General features: G+C 40.5%; 1 protein-coding gene across 2 annotated transcripts in view; it reads left to right on the plus strand.

Annotated features, from left to right (window-relative positions):
* The window catches only part of CBFB (core-binding factor subunit beta), a 37,691-nt gene extending 26,355 nt beyond the window's left edge, over nt 1-11,336 (plus strand). For both annotated transcript variants that reach the window (XM_030955772.1, XM_030955771.1), the window contains exon 6: nt 9,031-11,336. In XM_030955772.1, the coding sequence (XP_030811632.1) occupies nt 9,031-9,053 (23 nt within the window). In that variant the 3' untranslated portion in view covers nt 9,054-11,336. The remainder of the gene's footprint in view (nt 1-9,030) is intronic.
* The last annotated feature ends 2,971 nt before the right edge of the window (nt 11,337-14,307 follow it).

Below are 14,307 nucleotides of genomic sequence, written 5' to 3' on the forward strand. Positions count from 1 at the left end.
TTTCATTGAAGTTTTTAAGCACCTCGGAGTTGAACTGCCTTCTGTTACATTTTTAACATAGTTTGTTTTGAATACAAGATGCTTTTGAGTTTTTATATCAACTTGTATAGCTCAGTTACATCAAATGCTGCAAATCCAGCCCCACTCTCCAGGATTCTTCTGTTTCAAAGATGCTTTTGAAGTCCACTGTTCTTAGTGCCTTCAAAATTAATAAGGTATCGCAATGACTTTTACTTCTACAAAAATGCTGGAATGCTGAGACAGAGAATGTTTAATAATACACATTAATAAAGACCTTATCCCCATTTAAAGATTGTTTAAAAAATGAGGTGTATGAACTTGAAGTATTTGAACACTCCCCTTTGCCAAACTAGAAGAGTGAGGAAACTGAAGGGATGTTGGTGAGGCAGATGTTTAATTTTCATGTCTTTATCTCCTTGTGTCGTGGTTGAGAGTCAGTCTGAGTGTCTCTGCTGTGGTTTCAGTATGAATGACCAGAGTTAGTGTCAGGACAAGAAGTGTTCTGCAGAAATTACTGTGAAGTTGCTGTCTAGACGTGAATTTCCAGGAAGAGCTTTTGCTTGTTTTTCGGTCTTCTGGCATAGTGGCATGATGCAAAAATGTGTTACACTGTCCAGAATGTCTTGGGGAGATTTAAACAGCCTCTAGTTGGCGAAATTAGAATTTATTGGAAGCAATGGCCCGTGTTCAGTGAGGAAAGGCTGCAAGCAGGTGCCTCCTGACAGCTCTTTGCTGGAGCAGATGGCACAAAAGGATGGATTTTCAAGGGGTGGGTGAAGAGAAGAGGCCCTCTGGTGTGTTGCTGTGTGCAGGTGTGGGTATTCTGTGAAGGTTTGTTTTGTACAAGGACAAGCTGTAATTTCAGACTTGCAGGGTACACAGTTTGTCCAGCTGGGCTCTCCAGAGCTTGGCTAAGGATGTCCCCATGGCTTTACTTGGGGATGGGTTGGATCTGTTCTTAAGTCTTCCAATGTCATTTCTTCAACCAGTATTTTTAAAAGGTCATATTTTTCTGCTTTGTGTTCCTTTCCTATGTTGCTGCCATGCTCTTTATTTTAGCAATGCTGTGAGTAAAGAGACGGAGTGGTTTGCTCTCCCTAAAACAGCCTAGTCTAGCAATCTGTCTGTTTGTGGTCTTGTGCTAAATATAAATTACATTAATGGCTAAGCAGAGCCATTTTGGGAAACTGCATGAAATTCCCATTTTAAAAGCCTTCATTTTGCTGAAAAAAACCCTGTTATGGAACTTGTTTTTCTTTCAGAAGCAATCCCTCTCAATACAAAGCACCAGAAATCCCCACCAACCCCACCCTTTAAAAAGTGCTGGAGTAGAAATTTACCTAAATTTTAAATATTGTGTCCTGCCCTAGGTTTTACATATTATTCTTGTTTGTTGGGAATTACCAGTTGAAATGGGCAAGATACATTTCATTTAATTTTGCTGAAGTTGGGAACTCTTAAAAAACAAACAGGATTTTGTTACAGACATGTAAACAGTTTACAGTTGAAAGAAAATAAAGTAGTAAGACTGACTTTCATGTTCTTCCCAAGGTTCTAGACACTGAAATTATTCTCCTTAATTTTTTTCTAAGATGAAACTCCTGGTGTAAATAAATGCTCTAACTAATTATATTTTTCTCAAATACAACTGGCTTCAGAAGAAAGTGTATAGTATTACAATAAGTATGTGGGGACTTTTTTGTTTTTAATTTTGGCTCGGGGTTTTTTACAGAAAATTTTCTCATCAGATTTTAAAGAGGTTTTTTCCTTATTAATCTGGAATTAATTTAATGAGTGTTTATTGTATGTACTCTCCAAACTGATGATGATAGAAAAATAGTATAACCTTTATCACAGGTTTTTGGATATGAAAGAAACCCAAACCATTGTTTTTTTATATGGAGTGGGTAGTGTAGACTTGGTATGTGCTTGTATATAAGCATAAATAATTTGTTTAGGTGCAGGATGGGTACAACATAACTTGGAAAGAGGTGTTTGGGTGGGAGTGTGTTGCCTGAAAAGGTTCTGCAGTTCCAGTCCAGTACAAGAAGGCCAGTTAAGTTATGACTGGTTTGCTTCACAAGAACTTAAATAGCTGGTGTTTGTGCAAAAGTGCTATAGAATGCATAGATCAGAAAAACAATTTGTGCTGTACAGAATCAATGCTGACTGTGGGACAGAGGAGATCAATCTTGCAAATCAGGGAATTCTGTAATATAAGCGTCTTCTTTCAGTCAATGAAGGTTAGAAAGGGGCTGAGCAACAGAGGAATACTGTCTGGAGGCAATCAATATTAATTATAAATTTATAACCTTTAGACCAGCTTTCAAACAGTGCTTTCTAAAAGGGAGCACTTTAAGCTTTTTTCCCTTGGAAAAGAAGTTTTAATATGAAAGTAAAAATTTCAGTCCCTACTCAAAACTCTTCAGAGCTACCTATTCCTGCTGTGCTTTTTTCTTCCTTGGCTTGCAGGGACCTTGGTCCAGTTTGGGGCAGCAGAATCATTACCTTCATAATAGCCTTTAAACAAAGATGCAACCATTGCAAAGGTTTCAGGTGAGGGGGTGCATGGGGTCAGGAAGCAGCTGTGCTGCTTGGCCTGGTTATGCTCTGCAGGGAGAGCAGGCTCTGCAGAGAGTACAGTTCATGGGCGTTTTCAGTCTGTTCCTAGGAAGTAGATAGTAGTTTGAAATGAAGTCTTGATGGAGGTAAGTGCTAAATAACTCTTATCAATAGCCTTTGTCAGGAAAATTTTTTATTTTGACTTTCAGTGAGCTCGAAAGACTATCAGAATGGAAGTAGGAATAAAAAAGAGCATTGGGTATAGAATTCATGGCATTAATAGTTCTACAGTTACTTCAGTCTAACATCCACATCTCTTGCCAAGTTTGAAGGCCTGTTTTCCATTATTTGCATAATTTAAGTGGTACTTGACATTATAATTAAGAAAGATCAAGGCTACTTCTTCCCAGGTTCAGTGAAAAGGAGAGCTGATAGCAAAATGAATGTTATGGGCAGCCAACAAAGCAACTGCAGAGACTGGATCCAGGCCATGAAGTCTAAAGCTGATAGCTGTGCCTGCTAGGAATGTGGTAAAGATCACATATATCCCCTCTGGCTGCCAGTGGCTCATGGATGCAGTGTGTAGTGGTGCTGCTGTGGCTAAAGTTCTGGGAAATGCAGATTGAGAGTCTGTGCAAGGCCCCCAGAGACTAGGAAGCACATGGCCTGCTTCATCAAGCTGTGACCAAAGGAGTTCTGTGATATATAAGTTGACATTCTCACTGTGCTGTAGGGCCCCAGCTTTGCTGACTCCAGTTCTGAAGGCTGAGTTTCTCCTGCCCTCTGTCCAGTAAAGGTTACTGGAGGCAGGGCCAGCATTGTGAGCCATGCTCACATCTCCATGGGAGAGGCTGTTATTAACCAGCAACTCGAAGTTTTCAGTTCATTGCTGTGGGTCTGCCTCAGGTACCAGGACTAATGTGAAGGTGTGCTTGGGTGTAACTGGTCATTTTTCTCAGTATTGCTCTCTTTATTTCAGGGCTGGGTTTTGTTGGTTTTTTTTTTTTCATTTGGGTGGTTTTTATCCTGTGGTTGTATACTTTTGTAAAAAGTATCTGCAAAGTATTCTCAGGTTTGGTTGGTTGGGGTTTTTTTATCCATTTTCGGGAGGTTGGCAGTCCTAAGAGAATCCAAATGTTCAGTGTTTAGTTTTTCATAGCATAGCCTGATTTTTCACTTATTTAGTAAATTATAGATGGCAGATGCCAAGGCACATAATGCTTTTGCTCTGTCTGTTTCAACAGGACAGAGCTGCCAGAATCCAATTAAAGAATTGCAGTGAAGTTGTCCATGGAGAGACTTTATTTTGGCTATTCTTTTTGTGACAGCCCTTCTTCAAATTAGCTCCCTCTTCTTTCCCTCCTCTTCACCAGTGTCCCAAGTTGTATATGCAGTGGGTATGGTTGTGTTTGTCATTTCACTGTGTGGCATTCAGAGGTCCCAATTTTCCCTGCTACTTTTTGTAAGCAATTCATATAAAGGGGGGGCCATCTTCCCTGTCCATCCTTACTAAATTTGCTTCCAACTTTCTCAGTTCTGCTTTCTCAGAGCTATCATGTAACCCACACAGTGGGACTGCATTATCTTTTCCTGATGAGCTCATGTGGTAAGAGGAGTTGGTTTCCTTAGGTATATTTGAGGCCTCAGAACATGCACAGGAAGGGGCTGGTTAGAGATGCTTTCCTAAAGTCAGTTTAAGGAGTTTTGTTAGCACAGTTGGAAGCACAATAGGCTGCAACATTGAGTGGCTGGAGAGGAGGAGGAGGAGGATGTGTTCTGACTGTCTTGGCCGCTGGAGGAACTGCTTATGTGCCACCTTCCTTATTGCCCATCTGTTTTTCCTTTGTGCCCCAGTAACAGATGTAAAGCCTCCAATGTGGTTCTTGTTCAGAAAAGTAAATGATAAAACTTACTGATAAAATGATTCCAAGCTATCTAGTTTATTGAGAAGAAAAACAATATGATACAGATATTACTGCATCTTACTCTTGCTAGGACTTTCAGTCCATTCCCCTTAGCCTGTGTTTAGGCTTGGGAAAAGCTCAGACATGAGAGGTTAAAGAGAGCAGAGGTGTAAAAAGTACTATAAGGCACACTTTTCATGTTTACTCTCAAAATGCTTTTGTTAGTAACTCTTTTTTTTGTCAGTCATTAGCCCCATGGTACCAGCATTATGAGTTCAGCATGAATAAGTCTAGAGTAGCATTTGAGAGAAGGCTTTGAAATGCCAGATACGTTCCTGCAATTCTTTCAGTTGGTCATGACACCCTCTCCAGGGTTAGAGGTTTTCAATGGCTTGTGGCCAGTTACAATTCCTTCTGTGCAGCAGAAGATTTGCATGGCTTCATGTTCTGAAAGCTGAGTGCTAAGTATTTTTCAGTGTTGAAACTCCTGATGTGTCCATCAGGTTAACTCTTCTGTTCCTGGATATTTGGAAGAAAACTGGCAATGTTGGTTAAAATACATTAATTTTTAGGATAATTGCAACTCTGGTGGGATCTGTGTATTAATTACAAGTTTCTCACAAGCAAATATTTGTTATTCTTTCACTAAAGAACAGATGAACATGTGAAGTAGTGCTCCTTCAAACTTAAAATCAACGTTTGACTGAAAAAATGAAATACACAGAGAAAAGATGAATAACTGCTGTTTTCTCATGGCTCATTAAGCATGACTCATAGCAGTGTATTCCATTTCCCAATGGCAAAGATAGATGCATCTTTCTTAATTGAAGCAAGTCTCCTTAATCCTTGAGAAGCTGAGCCCATTATTCACTGAGAGTAATACTGCTGCTTTTGTGTGGCAGCAAAAGGTATGCATTTCAAAAATTACAGCAAAAATTGCAATTTAGAGGATTGATTAGCTATGCTGGGTAGTATAGGACCCCCCCAGTGGTGAGAAGTCTGGAAATTGCTGGTTTACATCTATAAAAGGGAAGTTTTAGCTTCCTGTAACAGACTGAGAACTAGCAGATACTACCCCACTTGTGTAGGGTACTCGTGTGGTAGTCACGCTCCTCCTACAAGGGAGTGTTAAGGACCTTGTGTCATTTCTTATGGGAGTGCTTCTTGCTCCACAGCATGCTTCCTGTCTTTGTTTGAAGTGATTTTTCTAGTCTTTACCAAGCATCTTTTAATTTTTGTATTTTTCTTTCAGCATGTGAAGCCCAGTTGTAGTTGCTGTATACTGAGCGCGTTGTGCCCTGGCAGAATGGCTGTGACTGCTAGAACAAGCCTGCTTCACACATTTGTCTTTTTGCTCAGTAGTAGCACAAGGAAAGGAGGGTGCCCGAGTCAGAGCTGTCATTCCAACATGTTGCAGTTGCTCGTGTAAATCCCCACTTACTGAATTGCAAAATTACACCTTTATCCACATACACTGTTGTAAGATACTGTAATGACTGGTTTTGGTATATTTGAGGGTCATTTGTCATGCCTTTTGCATATCACTTGAAAGGGCAAATCTGGCAGTTGTTCACTAGTGGCTTCTGCAAACTCTACAAGTAGCAATGAGGTCAGGAATCATGCAAATTCCTTCATATGCTTTGAAAGAAAGGGCCACTTTAAGCAAAGCATAAATGCAACCATATGCTCATATCTTGGAGCCTTCACTGAAATTTGACAATAAAATTGCTGTGCATATGATTTGTTTTCTGAAGAAGAAACATTGTTGTTTTTAGAGCAGTATTATAGCAGCAATTAACTTGCTGGTCTTTTCTAGTTAAGTATAAAAATGTTTATCGAGTGCAAAATTGGTAGAAGTAAGATTTTGGTAATTGTTAAAGACAGAGCATGTCTTTGTTTCATTTTAGAAGAAAGAGGCACCAGTAAAACCAGAAGAAATCTTGTTACAATCTGTTCAATAGAAGGATATGCAAAGTAGAACTGTTGCTGTTTTGTTAATCTTGGTACAACTCTTAAATTAGACTGGAAGTATCTATTCAGACTTGATGAACAACCATTTCATATGAAGAAAATATTTACAGCACAGTTGACTTTTCTGTTGAAGGAAAAAGGAAGTGTGGGGTTTCCTTCAGTGATTTTGATAGTCAAAGCTGAATTATTTGGCTTTTGGAAATAATGTAAAAAGCTTAATTAAATACCATCTTATAGTACTTTGTATCTCTAGAAAGAGGACAGTGTGCAGAAGTTGTTTCAAGGGCCTCAAGGAATATGCCCTTAAACACTTAAAATGATCAGTGCTGTGTGGTGATTAGAGCAGTTTGCTTTAATGTGATTCCTCAGAAAGATTACTGAGAAATCTGTGGGTTTGTGCACCAGCACTGGTGTTGGTTCTCACCTTCAGATTTCTTCTGCAAGCAGGAGAAGCAGATTGTTCCTTCAGAGTACAACTAGTGCAGATAGAACGGAGCGAAAAGATTGGCTCACTCTTAATTATCTAAAGTGCAGCCAACACTGAATACATAAATGTAGAAGGTAGCAATTGTGATATTTAAGTTAGTGGAGGTGTTTCCAAAGCAATATTGGCAGTGTGACCATTAAGGAGAGTGCAGGAGGGGATTGTCAGCTCTGGAAACTTGCTGATTACTAAAGGGATTTATTGAATGAACTCCATATGCATCAGAAAGGGACCACTGCACATGAAAGGAAAATGCAGCTTTAAATTGGCTTTTAAATAGGAGAAGGAAGCAGCAGTTCTCTGTCTGGGTGCAGCTAACATAGTGCACTGGGAGCATGCAATTAGGCAGACAAGAAGGATGGTAGATAAGGGAGGAAGAAGTGAACAAAGGAAGGTCTAAGTTGGGAAAAGTGGTGACAACAGTGCATGCCAGAGGGTCTGGGGTGAGCTGGCTGTGCTTGCTCACCCTTTGGAATGGGAGTGCAGCACCTGGTGAGCTGGGGCAGCTGCTGTGCTGTGGGGAGGCTTCCTCTCTGTCAGTAAATGAGGCTCAGAAGAGCCCAGGGAGCACCCAAAGCAGCACCTGTGCCCCTGTTAGTCACAGCTCTGTGTGATGGTACCAACACGGTCACTGCATGAAGGGTATTGCAGTGGCACAATGTCTGTGTTAAGGCTGTTCCCCAGCCTTTCAGGAACATAGGAAAAGTCTTTCAGAACAGGGAAGTTGTCACTGGTTTGCATTTTTTAAAGCCCTGAATATGGCAGGTTATTGCAGCTGATGGACTAAAGCCTGAGTAGTGACACCTTCCACCAGCTGAGAATGTGGCCTGGGACTGTTTGGGACATGTGGCAGTTACAGGCCACGGTGCCAGCTATTCACTCTGTAAACCTTAAATACAAGTGCTGCTACTAAAATGTCTTAAAAACCAGCTAGTGTGTATTAAATGTTCTCAGAGTTGAAGTATGGCTTTAGAATTTTAAGGAAATCAATGTTTTTAACTATTTATGTGCATCATTTGTGTGTGCTGTACAGGTAGAGAAAGTAGATAGCCATGTCTTTCACTGTGACTGACCACACTTCATTCCCTTTTTACAATGTCATTAACTCAAACTGTTTAACAGAATAATTTATTTAAAGGAGAACTTGCATTACTTTTTTTTTAATACAGGGGTACAATCATATGTCAGAGTTTTCTCAGTTTGTTAACTTTGCAGGTGCACCAAGGAAGAAAGTAAAATCCCAGTTTTTATGAGGTGTTAAAATGTGTGTCCATCTATGGATTTAATTGTGCTCATGTGTTACTGTAAGTCTCTTGATTCTAGAGGAAGCTAAAGTAAATGTTTCCCTCATAAAATTATCTGGAAATGATGTGATGTATTCTATCTCATATTGTAGCCTTTCTCCCTAAAACTGACAGAAAAGGTTAACAGAAGGGAACTTCACAGGAAAGAAAATTTTTTTTTGGAAGAAGAGACACAAAATTGTTACCTAACTATTGTGGGAGTCTCTTGTTGATTGCTGAAGCAATGTTTGAAGCCTGGCAGTGTGAGTGTGCACGTGTGTGAGCACGAGCACACAGCTCCTGCTGGGGAGGCACAGCAGGCTCTGAGCCCCCTCAGGGCTGCCCTCCTGAGAGCCTGGGGGGCAAGAATGATTTTAATGTTAAAAAGTATTGTTTTGCTCACTGCTGGAATTGTAAAATTTCTTTTAAATTAACATTGCTATCTCTATGTAAATACTGAACTTTCCCGATCATCATTTAGCATTCTGCTGCTTTCCATATCTTAATGCTGGCATTAAGATCACGGCCCTTACCCTCTGCTGGTTAGTGCAGACTTTTTAAAGTGCATTTTAAGTTGTTGATGCAATTTGATATTTTTCATAATTTCTATTTAAACTGAAGTTGCATCATCTTTCTGGAATTCATCTCCTGTAAGAGTTGCCTTAAGCTACAAGGATTGCTTTTGCTACTTTTTGTGTTGTACGTTTAACTTGTATTGGTTATGGTCTTATTTGTGTTAATATACTGAATAAGAGAGCTGATCATTTCCTGCTTGCTGATGCTCAGAGTGTGTTTGTTCCTGCAGGCAAGAAGACAGCAAGACCCTAGTCCTGGCTCCAACCTGGGCAGTGGCGATGATCTCAAACTGCGTTAACCAGCGGCAGCAGCATCCCCCGGCTCTGCACACATGCATTGCTTCTACTTGGCAAAGGATTGAATAAAAGACCAGAAACTGTGAGAACTGGGTATATTATGGTCTGTTTCCTGACCTGCGGCAGTCCGAGTCACCAGAACTGCCATGGTTTGCACTATGTTTATGTTACAATACCTGCATTTCCCATTTTAAGCATGTAGCCAGTGGCAATTCAAAATTTTGTTTTTCTATGCAAACTTATTTTTGTTGGCACTATTTTAGTGAAATGGAAACTTATGCAGCTATAAAACCATTTTTCTCAACTGTAATAAAAATTGTCACTTAAAAATAGGTCAAGATATTACAGATTTAGAACAACTTTTGGCTTTGTTTTTGTTTTTTTTTTGTTTGGTTGTTTTTTTTTTTTTGTGTAAACTGCTGGAAGCCAATGCATTCCAAGCTTAATTTTTTAATATGGGCTTTTGGAACTTTGATTGTCCTTATTGTGTTCCTGCTTTATTTTAGATAATGCATTCTTATCTTTCTTTCAGTTTTCTTTTTTTCTAAATTTGCAAGACCTTATTAAAACTGCTAACATTATTTTGCATTATTTCCAAGCTAAACCCAGTGAATCAGAGCTGTTGGAATCAGTTTTCAAACTTTGTGGGTTTGTAAACGTTACAGTTGCAGTATTCGTTTAACTGCGAACAATTCATTGGTTCCACTTTTAAAATTATAAAAATCTTAAAATGTATATTCTCATGCATTAATGCATTCTGCCCCGTTATCTGTCTCAGATTTTATTCTGTTCCAAGTGAGTTTGGGTGGCTGTTATACCCTGTATATAGTGCTTTACTGAAACTCAGAGGAAGTCGCAGGCTGGCTTCTGTTTTATTCAGGGATTTTTTTAACTAGCTCTTCAAAGGGATACTGCAACTCCACAATCAGATTCAACAGCATTTAAACTGGGAACAAAAGTGATCAGCTGCCAAGGTGATATATATTAAATCATGTTTAAGATAACTGCTTTAAGTATATTTTATATCTTAGGCTTTTTGTAAAGTTGTGCTGAATGGTGAAAGCTGAGATGAGCTTGTGTGCTGGAGTCTCTTACTGCACATAGGCCCCTTCTATTAAATCTTATGCAAATTAAGACTGTTGCAGTATATATTGCATTTTCTAACAGGGTAAGATTTGGGATGAATTAATGTATGAATTAATCTTGTTTCATTTGGGGTGATGGTGAATGGACTTGCTCCAAAGATTTCATTGCATCCAATATTTGAAGAAAATTGATTGGAAATGGGATGTCATTTGGCTTTGTTAAAATGTGGTGCTTCCGGTACAGCCTGATTGATTAAAATGTCACTTAAATACCTTTTTAAAATAAGGGATCTGAATCCAGTATTTTAAGAATTATTTTAAAGGTAGAAACTCTATATGGTTAAAACAGTTAAATCTTAATTAAATTCTATGATTAAGACAATTATACATTCCTCATTAATGGCAAAACAATTGATGCAAAAGAGGTCTTGCAAAATGTAAGCAGATGTCAATGTGAAGGAGAATCTTTGTATGTTAATAATATGAATATTTAACATTCACTTAAAAATGTCATTAACTGTAAACTGTGAGAATGTCATCAAATAGAAATATTTTGATACTTCAATTTAAATGTGATTCACCTGAAAGATAATCTTTTTCACTCTGTGGCCACATATTCTTCTTGCTCTTCTTCTCCCAAAGAAATAATTTTTCTAAAGTGTTTCTGCAAAGAGTTATTTAAGGGACACCCGCATGCATCCGCACGCATCCCTGGCCTTGGATCTTCTCTGCCATCTGTGTATTTTTGATGGAATAGTCTGAAGATTTATTTTAAAAGGTTTCCCTAACGTTTCAGACAGTGGTTTTAAACCATAAGTACACAGGAAATGACGCTATCAGATATTAACGTTGCTATCTCTGTGTAAATACTGAACTTTCCCTATCATCATTTAGCATTCTGCTGCTTTCCATATCTTAATGCTGGCATTAAGATCACAGCCCTTACCCTCTGCTGGTTAGTGCAGACTTTTTAAAGTGCATTTTAAGTTATTGATGCAATTTGATATTTTTCATAATTTCTATTTAAACTGAAGTTGCATCATCTTTCTTGAATTCATCTCCTGTAAGAGTTGCCTTAAGCTACAGGATTGCTTTTGCTACTTTTTGTGTTGTATGTTTAACTTTCATAATAAACTTCTGTGTAGTGAAAACAAGGTACTGTAAGTTTATTTGACTCCCTGGTAGTCCCTGCTGACATATTTTGTTTAGGTGCAAGGCTGCCTTGGTGTCCGTGGCTAAAGCAGTGGTGACATCCAGTGGTCACTTATCTAACTGACCCCTCTGCTGTGTTCAGCTGCTGTCTGGGAGCAGCCTTTAATAGAAGGGTCTGCACTGGGGAAAATGTGGATTTTGCTGCCCTAAAACTCTAATTTCTTAAAACTGATATGCCCTTCTTACTCTGAAATTGTGGATCTGCTCCAGGGGCCCCAAGCAAGGGGCTGTGTGAGTTTACAGAGTGCTGTTTGTGGGCACATTGTGAGAGCAGCCACCAAACCTTGTTAATTCTGCTGCTTTGGGCAAGGGGGGAACTGGGGGGGATTACTGTGTAAGTGCAGGAAATGTGGTGAAGTTCTGTGGGGAAAAGATGAATGTTGTATGCTACACCTGGAAACTTCCTGAAGCTGCTAAAATTTTAGGTGGTGTAACTTCAAATAGCTAACGCTGACTGACTGACAGTGCTAAGTCCTGAAATCAGGTAAAGGATTGCTTGTTTCATAACAATGTTTTAGAGATATTTACATGCAAAAGGATAACAAGTAACCTTATTTTAGACTTTTAGCACTTGGCTGTGAACAGACCAGAGAGCATCAAAGAAAAACAGCACTGCTGTGACCTGTGGCTTTCCTGGAGATGTTCTTCAGTGTGAAAGGGAGGTAGCTTTTGAAAGAGACAAATAGCAAGCCATGTTGCTCTGCTTCCCTTGCAGAGGGCAGATGGTGTCTGCCAGCCCTGCTGTCCAGGCAGTGTTTTAAAGGCATCTGCAAACAGCTGCTCACAAAGCCATTGGGTAATTTTTCCATTTACCTGCAAGCCCATGGATGGGTTCACTTTTCTGCCCAAGGCACATCCCGAATGGGTGAGTCCAGTACTTGTACAGCCTTTTCTTGGCTGAAGGTGAAGGACAGAGGCACTTTGTCCTCTGGCTCTTCCTAGATGGAATTTGCCTCTCAAGTGTGTGATTAGCAAAGGGAATCTGAAAATCTCCCTGCATGAAGCACATACAGCAGAAAAGAATTTTAAAAGCATTATAATCCAGTGCCTTAACTAGCATGACTTAGGGATGGCTGTCCTTGATGTGGGAGTGAAAGACCACTGGAAATGCTGAAACTTACTGGAATTGAGAAGGATGTCAGGACCTGGACCCCAACCACAGCAGGTGAGATATGGTCACTTCCAGATGGGTTTTTTAACCTCCTGCTCTTACATGACCTCTTCTGAACCCAAGAGAACAGAGTATTAACTGTTTCTCAGAATTCTGAAATAATTTGGGTTGAAAGGGAGCTCATCTAGTTCCAACCTCCCACTAGACCACGTTGCTCAAAGCCCCATCGAGTTTGGCCTTGAATGCTTACAGGGATGGGGCATCCACAGCTGCTCTGGGCAACTTGTGCCAGGGCCTCACCACCCTCACAGGGAAGGATTTCTTCCTTAATTCAAACCTCTTCTCTGCCAGTTTGATGGCATTTCCCCTTGTCCTGCCAGTCCATACCCTTGTCAAAAGTCTCTCTCCAGCCTCTGCTTACTGGGAGGGCTCTGAGGTCTCCCTGGAGCCTTCTCCAGGCTGAGCTCCTGCCTGCACAGGAGAGGTGCTCCAGCCCTCAGAGTTTCTTTGGGGTCTCCTCTGGGCTTGCTCCAGCAGCTCCATGTCCTTTTGTTAAGGACCCCAGGGCTGGATGCAGCATTGCAGGTGGGGTTCTCAATGTTTAGTCCCTTTACTGAAGTCCTCAAAATGTGGATAAGCAGGTTTCCTAGTTTCTCTGGAGGGAAACAGCAGCTGTCCTGGGCTCATGCTCCCCTTTCTGAAAGCAGAAAACTGAGAAAATGAACTGTGAGTGAAAACAACAGCTTTTCTGTTCCTGCAGACCTATGCTGGTTTGTCTAATACCAAACCTTGTTCAGGTGAGGGCTGGGAAGTTGGATGAAGATGTGGTTTCAGAGAGCTCCAGAACTGCATGGCCTGGGATGACCTTGGCAAGACTTCTATATGTATATATTTTTTGTTTGCTGTTAGTTCAGGATTCCGCTCTGTCATAGATGTATTAAAGAATCCATCCTGTCTGCACAGAACTAGGACCAGTTTCTGTGAAGTTGCATTATTTTGTTACTACATTTCCAATGCAAATAAGAGAATGACAGAAATGGCTTCAAGGATGGGAATTGCAGTGAGAACTTAGAGCAGAGTGAACATTTGCATGGGCAACATTTCTCATAGCTCATTTGCCTGACATCCTGTCTTCACACTGCCACCAAATGTAAATCCCAGGCCATGCATATTCATCAACTGCTGCAGCTCAGAGCTGCTCAGGGTTTAAGTAACTATTAAATAGGTTTCTCAATTACAGGTTGAGATAAGTGAATTTTCAGAATTGCCTTGGGCTCATTTCTTAAAGCTCAGGAGTGAGGGGAAAGTAGCACAGAAGAGGTGAGTGCTGCCTCCCTGGTGCTGTCACCTGGCACAGTGCATGGCTGGGGAAAGGACTGGAAACCAGAGCACTTCTTGCTCAGTTTTGTGCCTCTCCCTGGGCCTGGTCCAAAGTTTACCACAGCTGGTAATCTTCTGCCAAGTCTTTGTTACTTCCCACAACTCTTCTGAGATGTAACTGCTTTCTACCCTGACTTGATCATGGGGTCTTGGAGGACCCCAGACTGGGCTTTCCTGGGGCTCCACTTTCTCTTGTTCTACAGGCTGTGATTCTCTGCTTTTCATGGGAACTGATGGCTTTGCCACCTTTCCCCCTTTGCAATCTTCCTTCTTCCCTGGAGCAGGTCATGGGTTTAACTTGAAAAGAGAAAGACCTTCTAGGGATGGAGCAAAATTCACACCTGAAAGCTCCTGGCTTTTCTAGCTGTTATCCACTGGCTTGCTGGGAGAGTCTGTCCCTCTGAGCCTTTCCCACCTGCATG

The sequence above is a fragment of the Camarhynchus parvulus genome, chromosome 11 (assembly GCF_901933205.1).
Source record: "Camarhynchus parvulus chromosome 11, STF_HiC, whole genome shotgun sequence".
Classification (NCBI taxonomy): Eukaryota; Metazoa; Chordata; class Aves; order Passeriformes; family Thraupidae; genus Camarhynchus; species Camarhynchus parvulus.